The following is a 16,721-nucleotide window of genomic DNA, read 5'->3' on the forward strand; positions in this document are numbered from 1 at the left end:
ACAACATTCTTCTAACTTTAGAGATACTTCTCAAATGATTGAAATAATTTTTGGTTAGCTGTTGGGAATATTCCTCCAAAGACAGCTTGATCAAACACAACCCCAAGATTTCTGAGGCTGGTTACAGACGGGGCCAGAGCACCAAGGTGGTTTTTGATCCACCATTCTGCTGTCAGATGGATCAAAATATAAAATTCTTTCTGTAAAGCATGGACACTGTGTCCTGCAGACTAAAGAGGAGAGGGAGCATCCAGCTTGTTGTAAAGCCTGCATCTCTGATGGTATGGAGTTGTATTATTGTCTATGGCGCAGGCAGCTTCCACATCTGTGAAGCTCCATCAATGCTAAAAAATACATGGAGGTTTTAGAGCAACATCTGCTCCCATCCAGACAACATCTCTTCCAGGAAGGCCTTGCAGACTTCAGAAGACAATACTAAACCACATCCTGCATCCATCACAGCATGTATTCACAGGAAAAGAATCCGGCTGCTGAACTGGCCTGCCTGCAGTCCAGACCTTTCACCAATACAAGACATCTGGAGCATCATGAAAGCAAAAATCCAGCAACCAAGGTCCAGGACTGTAGAGCAGCTAGAATCCTGCATCAGACCAGAATGGGGCAACATTCCTCTACTAAAGCTCCAGAAACTGGTCTCCTCACTTCCCAGATGTTTACAGACAGATGTTAAAAGAAGAGGAGATGCTTCACAATGCTGAACATCACCCTGGAACTGCTTTTTAGAATGTGTTGCTGCCATTAGATTCAAATTAAGCTAATATTTTCTATAAATGGTAAAATGTTCTACTGGGTATAAAAGATGAGTTGATGAGATTTGGAAATCATTGCATTATATTTTTCAAAGGTAAGCTTTGTTTGTACCCTTGTTTATTTTTCCCCTTGAAGTTTTTTTTTTCTTTGGCAGAATCAATTTTATCTAACTGAATTTTGTATATGTATCAATTTATTTACATTTTTTATGTTTTATTAGTAAGTAATCACTTGTAAACAAACATTTTAATTGTGTATTTTCTGTTGTTATTTTGCAGTAAACAGTGATAATTTTCATCAGGTGTTCATACAGACTTCCTGTAAAAACAAAACTAACAAAAAACTGTTTCCCTGCTTCAACACACCTGACTTAAATTAAATTAATTCAACAACCTATGAAGTTCTGCACAATAACTCATTAATTTGAGCCAGGTGTGTTGGAGCTGGGACACATTGAATACCTGCAGGATTGTGGTCCTCTAGGACAGGACACCTCTGCAAAAAAGTCTTGTTTTTCTTGGAACTGTTAATTTATTATTTACATTTTTTCCGTCAGAATTAAATTAAGATCCATTTAAAAAATATTAAAAATAAAAAAATGTTAAATAACACTTATTAAAACTCAATTTTATTCTCCTTTGTCTCTATTTGATCTTTTAAAATTAGAATAATCATCAATCCGAATAACTTAACTAGTCACAACTAGTTGATTACCAGGCTGATAACTTTTTAACAACCAAGCTGATAAGTAAATAATCAGGCTTACAACTAGGTACCAACTATGTAATAACCAAGCTCATGACTAGTCAATAATTATGCTTTAACTAGTAATAACCAGGCTAGTTAACAAGAATTTAAAACCAGACTCAAAACTAGCTAAAACTTTCCAAACTGTAAAATGTTCTTTTATCTGGACTTGCTGCCATGTCCTCTCTTGCCCAGTCATGTTTATAACGTCTTAACATTAATAGTGACTAAATTTAACAGGAATCAAACAGCTGTCCGCAAAACATTTATACAAAGGTTGTACATAAGTGACATGTTTTAACCTAGACCAGACGTTTTCTCTCATTTATTATTACAGCTCTTTTTTGCTTTGTACACATTAGATTCTTAAATTCTTTATCAGTCTCTGTTATTAGTTGTTGATCATTTAAAGTGAAGTAACAGGGCTCAGATCATAAGTTCAAACCAAATCAAATCAAAACCAAACACAAGGGAAAAGACATGAAACTATGAAGAATAAATTAATGTGTTCCAAACATTGATTATATTTATAAATTGATGTGAACTGAATCTTATATAGTTAGATTATTTTAAAAGACAGATTTTCATCAAATAAGGTATTAATTATTCGTTTTATTTAAAAGATCAACCGGAAACTGAATGTGTTATTTGAGGTTATTGACTGCGCATGTCTGCAGCTGTCCAGCAGCGGCTGACGTAGAAGCCGCGGTTCTCGCCTCAGACCGGGCAGGAGAACCACCGGGACCTTGAGCTACGGACTCAATTTTTATATATATATAAAATACGGACAATGAGCACGGCGGAGCAGCAAGTCCACTCTGCCGCCTGAATGTGAGGAAAACGGACCGCAGAGCGACGGGACACCGTAAATCTGCCTGGATACTCCACCCAGGAACCGACTGTGGAGGATCGATGTGATTCCCGGAGGAAAGTAAAACGTGTTAAAATGGCAACCAGCGGTCGCTCCCGGACACCGTAGACAGAGAGTCAGGTATGATTGCACACCTGCGGCCGAATGGTGTTGGCTAACAGAGAATAAATCTGCTGGAACCAGCGACTTTGTAACAAATCACTTGTTTCAGTACCGCGCCGCTCCACCAGCCCTGCGTCTATGTGGAAGAGTTAAACCAAACTTCATTCAAATACTTGACTGTAAGAAGGATTTAGGCTTTCTTTGAACATGTCATCGTGCTCCTCACGGTTCAAATGCTCTTTCCTCATCTTTGAGATTTTGGAGTGAATTCGGCGCATATACGATCCTCGTGCACGCGTGTTATTGTGGCCGGCTGATGTTAGCCTTTCAGAAGTGGCTCGGGCTGCTCGCCGCCGCCCTCTGTGGCAGAAAGTGTTTGGAAAAACACCACAACAACAGAAATCGAGCTGTATTTGAGTTGAAAGCGTGTAAACAGTCAGGTTGCTTCAGTGCAGCCGTTCGGGTGTAAACACAGTAACGGAAAGACCTGCGGAAACCGGCGGTGTGGCCGGCTAACAGGGCCACGGCACAGTGTCTCGTCTGTGGATGGACTCTGGTCCGACGGTGTCGTTAATCTGCAAACGTTGCGCAGCAGTCTGACTGGATCTGCAGCTGCTGCCAGAGGCACCTGTCACCTGTTTGTCTCCGCGCCTGCGCAGTTTCACTCTCTTAACACCTGAAATCAACTAACTAGAGTTAAAAGAACCAAAACAACCTGTCAGAGTGCAGCTTGTTTTCACAGCAGGATGCAACCATGTGTCAAAACGTGGGTACAAATACATATAAAAAGTAACAGAGCTGTTAGGTTGTTCTGACTCTAAAACTGCAAGAAGTATTTACAGCATTTGTATTTTTTCTCTGTGTGCACGCGCGTGCACCCATAGAAACTGAAAATGTTACTGTCATCGTTTAAGAAACTGTAAATAAACCACATCCTCTCTTCTGGATAGCAGGGTGCAAAACTGATACCAGAAACATCTGCTGTGTTTTCTGTTTATCAGCTGCAGCAGCTGAGAACAACAACAACAATGATCTGAAGAGGGGGCGTTCCAGAAAGTAGGTTATGTTATAACTCTGAGTATGGTAACCCTGAGTTGAGGGAAACTCTGGGTTTTCCATCACAGAAAGAGAAACCTTAAATCAAATGGTAGCTGATGCCGTGAAGTAAACGTCCTCTCTGGCACTTTTACTATGAGTAACCCTGAGTTTCTACCAGTCTCCTCCATGTGAAGCAGCTATTAAATTTATAATGTAAATACATTATATTTACTATATACTACTATTCAATGACCAAGCATAGGTTAAACACCAATTAACACATGAAAACAAAGATTGTCATGAAACCTATTTTTTAATTATTGAGTAGATAAACTTAAATCAAAGAGTTTCTATTGAAAAACATCTTGGAATTGGACTTGCAGTAAAAGTTTTCCTTGACAGACAGGAGCTGGTCATTCAGGACAACGAATTCTAAAACTTTGTTATTGTTGTGGTTTTCTGGCTTTCTTTTAAAAATTCCTCACGTTTTTTTTTTAAGTGTTTGCCAGTGTTTGTTGTTTCTGCGGTTTGTTGCGCTTTTCCTCTAAGCCTCTAAAAACAGATCCTCACATTCCTCTAAATACTGTAACTCTTGGACTGTTGACGTAATTCCGACTGACGCTGAAAGCTGAAAAGAAAAGCTGTATACAGTTTCTGCTGTTAAATCTGGCAGCATTCGTTCCGCCTCTGGAAACTTCCGTCCTGCTTGTTAGGCATGTCGCTGTTTTGCTGGTGGGATTTCGTAATGAGTAATGACGCCAAATTGCTAACATAATGCTAATACTAAATGTTAGCACAACAGTGATTCACATGTAGCTGCTTTTCTGGTGCAATGTGTAAGTCATGTTAAATAATGTTGATTGCAATTTTTTAGCAAAATTGAGTAACTTCCTGTGTCTGTGGATGGAGGAGTTTGGCAGGAAAAAGCGAATTCTTACTACGTTTCCATGGTATCGGATGGTGTTTAGACAGAAAGACTCACCTATGCCCTTAGGATCAGCAAGTAAAGAGCAAAGTACGTGATTAATTTACATCTTTCATGGTAGAGTTGGGCCGATACTAGCATCACAAATACTCGCCGATCCCCTTACTTTTGGCAGGCTATAATTAACAGCAGAGATGCATATTGGACAATATGTGGCCTGAAAATCACAGAAATCCTGTTTTCCTTTCCTTTTCTTTTTCTTTTTTTTACTCTCCCAGGGAGGTGAAGATGGAAAAATTCCTGTTATGCTGAGAACTTCATGTCTATCACAAAGTTTTCAGATAAACAAGCGGAATTTACTGTCATTGTAGGGATTTCTCAGACGTATCACAGCTTAAAATGGATCCAGTATACTTTGGTTTTATTACAGTCAAGACATTTTCTGAGATCTGAACTAAAGATACATAATATTATCGGCAGGATATCGGTATTGGCTGATATCAGCTTCAAAATTAAATATTGAATATCGGCCATTCCAACAATATAAATAACTGATAAAATAACGTGCTGAATATAGTCCCAAACTGTTTTAAGGAGGATAGGATGCACATATCTTACTTGTATGGTATGAAAACAATTGTCATGACTCAATATGACATGTTGTACATAAAGCAAGTTAAAATATTTTTCTTATTTTTCACAAGGAGTAAATATTACATCATCAATGAGTTTTTTTTTTACGTATACATTTGCCAAGAGGCCAACAGGACAAAGAGTATGCAGAATAATACAATATTTTAATTTTCCAACAGAGGAAACTGGATAATATCTGCAGTTAGGGGTGTGGATGGCAATGTCAGTAAATGTTATTGGCCAAATGAGTTGTAAAATATTGGCATTTCGGATGTCAGCTAAAATCCAATATCGTGCATCCAGTTTCTCTGACAAGATGTTTAATATAAACATGTAGCCTACCTCCTCTTCGTCTCGTTTTATTGAGGTGTTGAATCCTCTCGCCGGGAGAAATTTGATTCACATGCCCCACTGGTGCAAAGCCCATCCGAGGACATGAGGAGGGAGAGTAACTCGTACTTTCTCAGCAGTTTTGCACAAACATCCAGTTACTCCGTCCTCTATGTCCTCTCTGCGCTGCTTTCTCCCCAGCTGTGAGAGCTGGATGCATTTTTTTTCAATTCTCAGAGAGAGGGCTCTACTGTTGCACAAGAAAGACGACAGGAACTACGTCTGAAGAAAGGGGATTTGTAAACCGTGGATGTGCAGGTGTGAAACCTGGATCAGACGCTGTATAACAAGTAAATTAATCGTGCTCTTTGTGATCTGCTAATCGCGACGTCTTAATCGTTCAGCACTAGTTGTCTGTGCCAATGTGATCCCGGATATTCAGAAGCTGAATTAACACACCATGTTTTATGCAGGGAGAAGTTTTTTAGACTTCAAATAGCTGATTTATAGCCCTGTTTCCATCATCAGACTTTTTTTTTTATTTTTTATTTTTTTTTTTTTGAACTTCCACAGATAAAAACTGGGAGAGGTACAAGAATATTCAGCCTGAACTGTCCCACTTTTTCAGACTTTTCCGTTGGGATCCCAATCTTACGGATCTGATCCTAAAGGGTGGAGATTGACACGTTGCAATCCACTGATTGGTTGAAAGAATCATAACTTCCTGTGCAGCTCGCATTAAGAACAAAGCAGGAACAGCTCCATGTTTAAATATACGATGGATTTTTTTGTTGTTTAAAGCCAAGAAGAAAGAACAGCTGAATGTTAACCGTTCTCCGCCTTTGATTCTGTGTCACATTCTTCTTACTTATAATTCAAGGTGTCACGTCGGTATGATGTCACACTGTTGCATAGTTGATGCATCTATTGTTATCCAGCCGATATGCCACTTAGCGGGTAAAGGTAAGGTGAAATGCAACAGAGATCAGTCTTTACCAAACTACACCAACCCGTCCCAGACCCGCTGGTGGTGTGTGAACAGTGTTTTTTTCACATATATGTGTGTGTGTGTTCATATATATATATATATATATATATATATATTATGCTTTTAAATTGTCAGTCTAAGATAATAAAACTAAAAAAGATGGATAAATTAAAAAAAACTGCAGTGGGGGTGAATATCCTGCTTTGATGCAATGTGCAAATCATGTTAAATAATGTTGATTTCAGTATTGACCAAAAATAATTAGGATTTTTTGTCAGTAGGATTTTTTTTTTCCGTTGGCGATCAGCGTTCTAGTAGGGCTAGCTGGCAGCACAGAGCCATGCTGCCAACGGTGGTTGTGTCTTTAGTCAGAACTTCAGGAGCAAAGAAAAGAAAGGAGGGCATCAGGAGATATTTTAGTGAGTCAACGTAAAAGTTTAAGTTACAAAGAAATTATTTTCTTAGCTGCTAATTAGTCAGTAAGGGCAATGATAACAGTCACTGAGTTAAAAAAAAATCAGTGTGTTGTTTTCTCTGGTGACACGATCATAGCTGAGAGAGATGATGAGACAAACAGAGGAGAAGTTTGTTACTGCAAATACGACTGCAGTACAACAAAATGAGTTTAGTAGCTCTTTCATATGCTCAACAATTACCCTTAACTGCAATAAAAAAACAATACAAAGTTAGATGATAAACAAAAATAGTTAAAAGACAGATAAAACTTTTTATATATTCTGTGTTGGAAGTTTTTGTTAAGAAAATAAAGTTAAATAGTCCAGTGTTAAACAGGTTGTGCCTGGTTCAGATAGGGTGAAAAACTGCTAAATGACTGCAGATGGGCCCTGAAATGTAACTAAATCCAGTCGCAGCAATTAGATGTGAACAGTAGCTTGTCATTATGAAATGTGACCGTATTTCAGATTTTCCTGAGTTGTGATAGGCAGGGTCACAACAGCAGATGAGCTTTGGTACTCAGAGCTTTGACTTGTTCTTTAATTTTAATATGTCTTGTTCAATAATTAGGATAATCCTGTATTTATTAGGCAAATAAAAAGCACCTAAACCTTGATGTTAATCCCTGAATAGAACATTTTGGATTTTAAACTCTGGCTTATTTCGATTTTCTGTTTGCTCTAAAAATCTTACAAATAAACATGTTTCATGAGTGGATAAACAAACTAATATTTAGTTATAACAAAAACTAGTGATGTGCAGATCGACAGCAAAATGTTGGTGCTACTGATATGTTCTACAATCAATTTTCATGTTAGAATATGGATGTTTTGCTGATTTGGGGTAGAAATAATAATAATAATAATAATAATGGATTAGATTTATATAGCGCTTTTCAAGGCACCCAAAGCGCTTTACATTGTGTGAATCCATTATTCATCCACTCCTCACTCATACCTGGTGATGGTAAGCTACGTGTGTAGCCACAGCTGCCCTGGGGCAAGCTGACGGAAACGTGGCTGCCATTCTGCGCCTACGGCCTCTCCGACCAATGTAGACGAAATGTAGTCTATCACAGACTGGAATACAGTGGAAAGTAACTATAATATCAGGATCTTCTCTAAATTATACCCACTTGGCCGGAACTACTTTTTCTTCCGTCTGCCATAGTTATATGTGAAATGGCCCAGCGGGGTGGCGCAGCAGCGCATCTCACTCACTCAGGCCGTAGCATCACGGGTGGAGCTGAACAGCAACTGTGGTGTATGATGTGTGGGAGGACATGGAGGTGTTGTAGCAATATCACAAACCTCCTTAAACATCTGAGAGTCGACCATAACAGAATATAATTAAATTATGTCGAGGAAGAGGAGGAGAGGGACAGATGCTGCAAGGGTGAGACACGTCACTCTTGGAGTCCTTTGATGCTGCAGGCAGGTACTAACCACTATTCAGAGGGAGGAAATGTGGAGCTGTGGACCACTGCTGCTAAATTGTGGGAAAGCGATTTCCACCTGTCTGCTAGGTTTCAGGTTTTGTGTTGATGTTCCAACAACAGAAGTTCCCCTCGTTCTAAAGACTATTGCATCCTGTTTTATGTACAGTATTAAATATGGTTATTAAATAATAAAATGCTGTGATAAATATCTGTATGAGTTCAGCTTGGAGTGATATGTCTCCCTGAGATCAGCTCACATTAATTCAACAGACCTAGATTTACTTGGTAAGGATGCTGCAGAGGCTGCTATCATTAAATATTCAGTAAAACAGCCATTGTAGGGTTTTAAAAATAAAAAAATACAGTTGAAAAATATTTAATAGATTTATTTAGACTAAAGGTTGACAAACATGCAGTCATTTATATATTGATGCATTTTACTGATAATCTCAGTTTGAGCCATCAAGTATTCTATAGAAATGTAACTACCACTTCCTTCAGCATAGCCTGATTTGGAAGTAAGTTTCTGTTCAAAGTATCGGTATCGGGCTGGTATCAAAGATACTGGCTTGTATTTTACTTGGTGTCGGATTGGAAAGAAAATGAGTGATACCGCACATCAATAACAAAACCCCTCATTCCAGGGGCCTCTGTGGGCCCCGTCATGTCAGAATCGAACCCATGTCCCTGCAGATGTTCAGCAAACAGCATTCGCCCTGCTGGTCCACAACAACCGTCACTGCACTATAAAACATCTCCTGACGTCTCCTCCCATGGTGTTGCGTTGCCATGGTGGTTATGTCATATCCATGACCTTTAGCCGAGTAATAATAATTTAGTTTGAGAACCGGTTCCATCCAGTTTTAAACAAAGTCCAGGATGACTCAACAGGAAGTAAGATCCTGTTCATGAAGTCTGTTGTTTGGATCCATGTGGATTAGGATCTGATTCAACTATTTTGTCTTTGGTTTCAGTTTAATAAGAGTAAACAGCGGAACAGCTGAGCTCACACACACCCACAATGATGGAAACATGCTGTTAAGCAGATGTGTGTGTGTGTGTGCTGCTGCAATCTCAGCAGTTAAACTGCACTGATGAGGTCATGTGATCCACCTGGACCTGCAGGAACACCTGGAGCAGTCAGAGGAAACTGATCAGTTCTGACTTCCCATCAGGATGTGGCAATGTTCCAAGGAAATATGGCAGGAAGTCCTTTTATTCTTTGTGTAGTGTGTATGTGCGCGCGTGTGTGTGTCCGGGTAGTGGGAGGGGCTTAGACAGTGACCCCACCCCTCATTGTGTTTCAGTCATGTGATACAGCTCTTTGTTCTCTGCTCCTTTGAAAAGGCTTTTCTTTGTGGTGGGGGCTGTTTACTGACACACTGACCCAGCCCCTGTCAGCCTGTGTGGTCACAGATCCTCTCAGAACAATGTGGACCTTTCCCTGCTCTGGTTCTGGTTCTTGTTCTGAGCCAGTTCCTGATTTATATTAAACTGAGCTTTTGTTTGTTTTGTTTTCGTTTTGGACTTTTTACTCTATCAAGTACCTGTCTGTTAGGTTCAATGTGTGTGTGTTTTGTTATGGAAAGCCAAATGCTGTTGTTGTTCCTGCAAAACAAATCTACCCATGGGTAACCTTGAAGCTTGAACCTTCAGCATGGGTATGAAGTAGCAGAACCAGAGCCTGGGACCAGAGGACCTCTAAAGTTCTTAACACATTGGTTATTAACAGTTTTTTTTAAAATGTCTTTTAAAAAACTGATCACAAAGAATCAGGTTATGATAAGAATTATCAGCAATTATCACAAAAAAAATCTTGAATTTTGGATGGAGCTTCGGATCTGTATAGTAATGATGAGCTGATCCGATTCTGATCGACTCAAAATGATTCATCAGAATCAAAGATGACAGACTGAAGTCTGATGTGTCCAGGTAGCAGAAATGATCTGGAAATCTGTCCGTGTGTATGTGTGTGTAGCATATTCATGTTTGAAAAGTTGCACTGATTACAGCACATATAATCATTAGGAAAACATAAAGACTGTCCCATTCTCCTCCTCCTCCTCCTCCTCCTCCTCCTCCTCCTCCTCTTCCTTCTTCTCCTTTCTCATCCAAAGAAATTAGTCCTTCAGACAGTGTTGTTTTCATCAACGATGATGAATTTATGTAGTTGACAAACCTTTTTTCATGACGATAACGAGACGGTGACGAGCTAAAAATGGTTCTCAGGTGATGAAAACATGATGAGACGTTTGTGAGATTTCGTTGACGAGACGAAAATGTTCAAGGGCTGATTGTCCGACATTAAAAATGCACATTTCTGCCTATTGTGAGCGCAATTTGTCAGTCAACAATGCTGCTGCAAACCAGACGTGCAGCACACACACAGACAAGAAGTTTATTTATTCATAGATGAATCATGGCGGCAGCGTTGATGAAGGGGTTTGGTGGAAGCGATGAAACGATATATGGATATATTTTAACTATGATCCATCATAATTTCACTGGCAGACCAGGTCAAGTTGAGCATGTGTTCCTCATACATTGCTCATATTTTGGACTTGTGTATGTTCAGGGTGGAGTATTGCACATCAGAAAATTCTCAGAAATAAAGCCACAGTTACCAACGTAAGGATGTTGTTGCTCTTTGCTATTTGGAGTAATTGATTACACAGTTAGCACTTTATCTGTGCGATGCATAACCCTAAGTAGATCAGAAAGTATATGCTGTTGGCTGGGAAACTTTCTAAGTCTAAAACCATTTCTTTTAATCTTGTAATCATTGATGAAAATAACCAAACAACAAGCTCACAATGTGTTGCTATATGTTGAACTCATAGATCTGCTATTTTCTTGTGTGACATGTTTGTATGATGAAGTAGGGCATCAATTCATGAAAAGAGGTGAAATATAGAAATAAAAGGTTTCTGCCCAACAGCAGTTAAGTATAACACGGCAGCTTTGCATCCCTGCTGATGGGAAAGTCTCGGCTAAAGCTATCAGTCTAGTAAAGGATCTGGTTATTATGCAAAAGCATTAAGCTTAACTTGTTTTATGAATTGCAATACTTGTTATAACCTGTCAACCTTGATTCCACTTTTTAATACGTATTATTGACCTAAAATAATTTGTTAAAAGACTAATACTTTTTTTATTTGACTAAAACTAGACTAAAACCTTTTTGAGTTTTTGTCGACTAAAACTGGACTAAAACTATCAAACTTAGAAATGACTAAAATGTGACTAAAACTAATAACATTTTAGTCCTGAAAACTAAGACTAAAACTGAGATGCCTGCCAAAAACAATACTGCCTTCAGGGAGATTTTTAGGTGTTCACTGTTTCTGAATTTTTCTAAACCTGTTCAGAAACCTATTCAGACCTGGACCTGACAAAATGTTCTTTCCTGTGTTTGTTTTCTATCCTCAGCCGGTCTTCAGCCGGCCGATCAGCAGATCTTCCATCATGTCGGCGGCTCAGACCCAGAAGGAGAATGGCGAAGCAGGGTGGGGCTGCCTGGAGTCTCTGGGTCTCAGTCAGAGGGAACTGGTTCTGGCCGAAGCCCTGCAGATGGAATATGATGCCCTCTCCAGACTCAGACAGGACAAAGGAGAACCCAGCCAGACTGTATCTCCAGCTCTCAGCCAGACCCGCTCCAAGACTCCAAATCCCTCTATCGAGCGCCCCCTACCCACTCTGAGCCAGCCCATTCCTGCCCCGTCTGGAGGGGGTCTTCTGAGGGGGCTCTCTGGGTCTGACTCCTCCCTGAACCAGCCTGGAGGATCCCGGTCTCCACACTCCGTCCCAGCCAGAATGCCCCCTCCACAAGGGGGCTACGTCAAAGAGTCCCCATACATCCTGGACAGTCCTGAGGTTGGCAAGTTCAGAGAGCATGCTGGGTCCAGTTTTGGGGACTCTCTTGGATCTGGGTCAGGGTTTCTTTCCAAAGGCCCCCTCGACCTCTCCGATAGCATTCCCCCTGCTATTCCTCCAAGGAACCCCATCCCCCTGTCGGCAGGGTCAGAGAACCCATTCCTTCTCCCTCGAGGGTCCACCACACCCCGAGACGTGAACCTGTTCACTCCCGACGTGGACCAGCCCAAAGTCCCCTCCAGAGACCTGAACTACGACAACATCAACGAGTCTCTGATCCGACTCAACGAGACCGAGCCGGGCCCTCGAGCTCACAGGACCAACACCGAACAATCAGGGAAGCCAGTAGCTCGAAGTAAGACCCTGCCCCCCCAGGTGCCCCCCAGGACCTACGCACCTGTTCTGAAGAGCAACAAAAACCAGAGACGGGTTTCTGCTGACCCGGTAAGACCTTGACCCAACCAGATGGTTCCTGTTCTAGTGTGATGAGTGAAATGAACCATGTTTTCTGATTGGCCGGGGCTCTAGCCAATCAGAGCAGATTGTGAATTGTTTGTAAATGCAGCTTGATTGGTGGGTGGAGCTCTGCTTTGATTGGCCAGCTCTGTGTGATTGACAGGTGTCGCTGGGCTCCAGGATGAACGGGTTTGGATACGAGCTGTTCCAGGTGTCAGAGGAGCGAGACGAGGAGGTGGCAGCTTTCTGTCACATGCTGGACGTGTGAGTGTTTCTTCCTGTGAGGATAGATTTACACACCTGAGCAGGGACATCATCTATGTGTGTGTGTGTGTGTGTGTTCTCAGGCTGCGCTCAGCGTACCCGCACAGCGAGCGCTCGAAGAACGCCGGCTTTGTGTGGTCGGCGGCTGTGAGCCAGGATGAGCTGCATCAGGCTCTGGGCGTTAGCGTGAAGGTTACGATCGTCAGCGAGCACTTCAGGGAACCGCTCGCCTTCACCTGCGATGGTGAGACACTGCCTTCACTGCTGATGTCAGGAGATGTATTATTATCAAAAAGCAATCAATAAGTTTAACTGATAATGAGGTCAAAGGTTGTAGCAAGAAAAAAAGGAGTAAATTTGTCATGATTAGCGTCTCGGTTCAGGATCCTGCAGACTTCAGAACACCTGGAAAATTGTGGAATTCTGTATGAGTATGGAGAACAGCTTTCCGGATTCTTCTCCCTGTCTTGTTCCTGATGCCATTTATCGCCATGGGAATAAAGATTGATTATCTAACTGTAACAGAACCACATCAGATCGTCAGATCCACATCCATGGATGAACATCCGAACCGGGTCAGGTTGTCAGAGTTGTTTGAACTGCAGGTAAAGACATCATGAACAGCTGAGGTCAGCAGATGGAGGGGAGGAAGGCAGTCACTGCTGCTCTCTGTGCTGCCGTCTGATAACAGTTTGGTTAAAATCGGTTATGGTTGAGAACTTCTACTCATGTTATTGCGTTGCCATGGAAACGAAGCCCATAGACTTTGTTAGATGTCAGTGTGAACATCACAACCTGATAAAAAGCTACAGTCTTCTGTCAATGATCCAGCAATATGAAACCAGATGAGATTATTGATTATTGACTGAGAGCTTTATTAACTATGTCTGGCTGTTTCCAGGTGGGAAGTTTGGTCCGGAACTACTGGAAGAATCGTATTCACTTTGATAATAACACTTTTCTCTTTGTGTGTGTATGTGTGTGTGTGTGTGTATCCAGGCTCGTCTACAGTGGACCTGCTCATCTATCAGACTCTGTGTTACGCTCAGGATGACCTGGACCACATGAATGTGGATGACTACCTGCTGAAGGTCTGCGGACAAGAAGAGTTTCTCGACAAGTAAGCAGGGCTTGGGGTTGGAGCTCATTTTATGGTGAACAGGACAGCTTTTTTTATCTTCCTGACCAGCAGACTGACATTAAGATGAAGCTGCCACTACACTGTTCAAGCGGCGGTTGATGCTTTTCTTGACACAGCATCAGACGAGATGTTAAACTGATCTCTCAACATCTGCCACATGCTTTAAAATTATCCTGGAACAGCAGCCATGGAAGTTAAACGGATCCTGGAACAGCTGCTACTTGTCTTAAACTGGTCCCCGAACAGCCAGCGTGAATGTCAAACTGATACCTTAAGAGAAACTGCAGGTGTTAAACTGATTTTGGAACAGTTGTGTGAATGTTAACCCTGATTCTGGAACATTCGTGGCTGATCACTGAACAGTCGCTGCATGTATTAAACTTATTCTGGAACAGCAGCCATGAATTTTAAACTAATCCTGGAACAGCCGCTACTTGTCTTAAACCGGTCATTCTACAGCCACCATGTATGTTAAACTGATACCTTAACAAACACTGTGGGTGTTAAACTGATCCTGGAACAGTTGTGCGAATGTTAACCCTGATCCTGAAACATCTGTCGCTGGTGTTAAACTACTGCTGAGTGTTAAACTGATCCCAGTCTCCAAACATCAGCCGATCTGATTGAAAATTAAACACAGAAGACTGATGCTGATGGTTTGTCTCTCCATCTATCTGTCCATCTGTCTGTCCATCTGTCCCACAGCTCACAGACTCTGGCCGGTCTGGAATTTGTCCAACAATGTCTGAAGTTTGACTGGGACGCCCGGCTGTTTCTGACTAAGAGGTTTTCCGTCAACACCGAGTTGGCCCGCACGGTCTGAAAACACACGCACGCACACACACACACACACACACACACACACACACACACACACACAGACACGTCTGTAATGGTTTCACCAGGATGTAATTCAGAACCAGAACTCTGGCTTCATATGAAGGTGGTTTCTGTTTCATTTTCAAAACATTTAAAAACAAACATTTAAACCATTATGGTGAACAGGAAGTCAGGCATCTATTAGACTTTTTTGAATTCTGCTGAGTCCAAGTGGGAAACCCAGACCAGTTATCCCCAGCTGCTCCACAGCTGTTCAGTCGCTACTATGTAAAGACACTCAGTCCCTTCTCCTCCAGTTTGTTCCCTTCTTCATTTTCACAGTGGACAGCTGCATGTAGTTCGTTTCCTGTCATATTTTCTCTCGTATATTTTCAAACATATAAACACACACACACACACACACAGGTGAGACCGGCCAGTCACAGCACAACTCTTTGGCAGCTGCAGCTCTCATTAGAACACAGCTGGACACAAACAGGAAGTCTGAATATACACCGTCTTCATAAACACACATCCATCACCCTGACAGGTTCTGGTTCTGTTCCCGGTGCTGTTAGAGGAAATAAAACCAGCTGCAGCCTGAAAACAGGAAGCAGTCGCACTCCAACCTGAGAGAAAAGTCCAACTTGCATTTATCTTCTTCTTTGAAATATTTAGAGTAAAGAAATGTTGGAGAGGGAAGGTGACACCTGCAGGTGAACAGCAGCTACTGCAGAGGTCTGCCAACAGCACCCCCTTAAAACAAGCTTACAGATAATCACTAATATAATTACAATAGACAAAAAACATAGAGACAAAAATAAATAAATAAAATAAATACAACATACACAGAATTTTAATTCCAATTTCAAGTTAAAATAAAGTTGAGGTGCCATGTCATTTGAAAATAAAAACAGCATTTTTTACTATTTCATGGAACATATGATCTTATTTTGAATTTGATGGCAGCAACACATCTCTAGGGTGATGCTTACCATTGTGCAGCATCTCCTCTTCTTTTCACATCTGTAAAAGTGTTCTTTCTGTGATCCATCTGATTATAGAACAGTTTTCCACTTTACCTCAGACTATTTTAATTGAGCTTTAGTCCAGAGAAGATGGCGGTATTTCTGGATCCTGTTCACATATGGCTTCTTCTTCGCATAATAGAGCTTCAACCTGCATTTGTGGATTTCAGGGTGAACTGAGTTCACTGACAGTGATTTCTGGACTTGTTCTTGAATTCCAGTAGAGAATCATGTCTGGTTTTAATGTAGTGCTGCCTGAGGGCCCCAGGATCACCAGCATCCAGCCTTGTCCCATGCACACAGGGATTCCTCCTGATTCTCTGAATCTTTGGATAATATTATACACTGTAGATGGTGGGAGCCTCAAAGTCTTCAAAGTTTAAAGATGAAAAATACACAATTTTAGACCCACTTTTTCTCAATTTGTGAACCTCTGTCCATCTTTACACCTGAGAGACTCTGCCTCTCTGGAATGCTCCTTTTATACCCAGTCATGGTACTGACCTGTTGCCAACGAACTTCATTAGCTGTCAATTTACCCTTAAATCATTTTTTATTTGTACCGGTTAATTTTCCAGCCTTTTGTTACCCCTGTTCCAACTTTTGTAAGATGTGTTGCTACCATCAAATTAAAAATGAGCTAATATTTTTCATGGAATGTCAGATCCGGTATGTTGTTTGTGTTCTGTTGGGAATAAAATGTGGGTTTGAGAGATTGTTTTTTTGTTTTTTTTAACATTTTGCACAGCTTGCCAACTGTTTTGTAGTTGGGGGTTGTATATTCATGTATTTGGAGATGACTTTATTAACAGGATAGATTTAATTCTTTTTGTTTATTTGA

The 16,721-nt window shown here is 41.0% G+C and overlaps 1 protein-coding gene across 2 annotated transcripts in view; it reads left to right on the forward strand.

Moving 5' to 3' along the window:
- The first annotated feature begins 2,200 nt into the window (after positions 1-2,200).
- The window catches only part of pik3c2b (phosphatidylinositol-4-phosphate 3-kinase, catalytic subunit type 2 beta), a 31,394-nt gene continuing 16,873 nt past the window's right edge, over positions 2,201-16,721 (forward strand). For both annotated transcript variants that reach the window (XM_041979960.1, XM_041979961.1), the window contains exons 1-6: positions 2,201-2,509; positions 11,729-12,616; positions 12,792-12,892; positions 12,976-13,136; positions 13,892-14,012; positions 14,739-14,850. In XM_041979960.1, coding sequence (XP_041835894.1) covers positions 11,765-12,616; positions 12,792-12,892; positions 12,976-13,136; positions 13,892-14,012; positions 14,739-14,850 — 1,347 coding nt within the window. In that variant the 5' untranslated portion in view covers positions 2,201-2,509; positions 11,729-11,764. The remainder of the gene's footprint in view (positions 2,510-11,728; positions 12,617-12,791; positions 12,893-12,975; positions 13,137-13,891; positions 14,013-14,738; positions 14,851-16,721) is intronic.

The sequence above is a fragment of the Melanotaenia boesemani genome, chromosome 3 (assembly GCF_017639745.1).
Source record: "Melanotaenia boesemani isolate fMelBoe1 chromosome 3, fMelBoe1.pri, whole genome shotgun sequence".
Lineage (NCBI taxonomy): Eukaryota > Metazoa > Chordata > Actinopteri > Atheriniformes > Melanotaeniidae > Melanotaenia > Melanotaenia boesemani.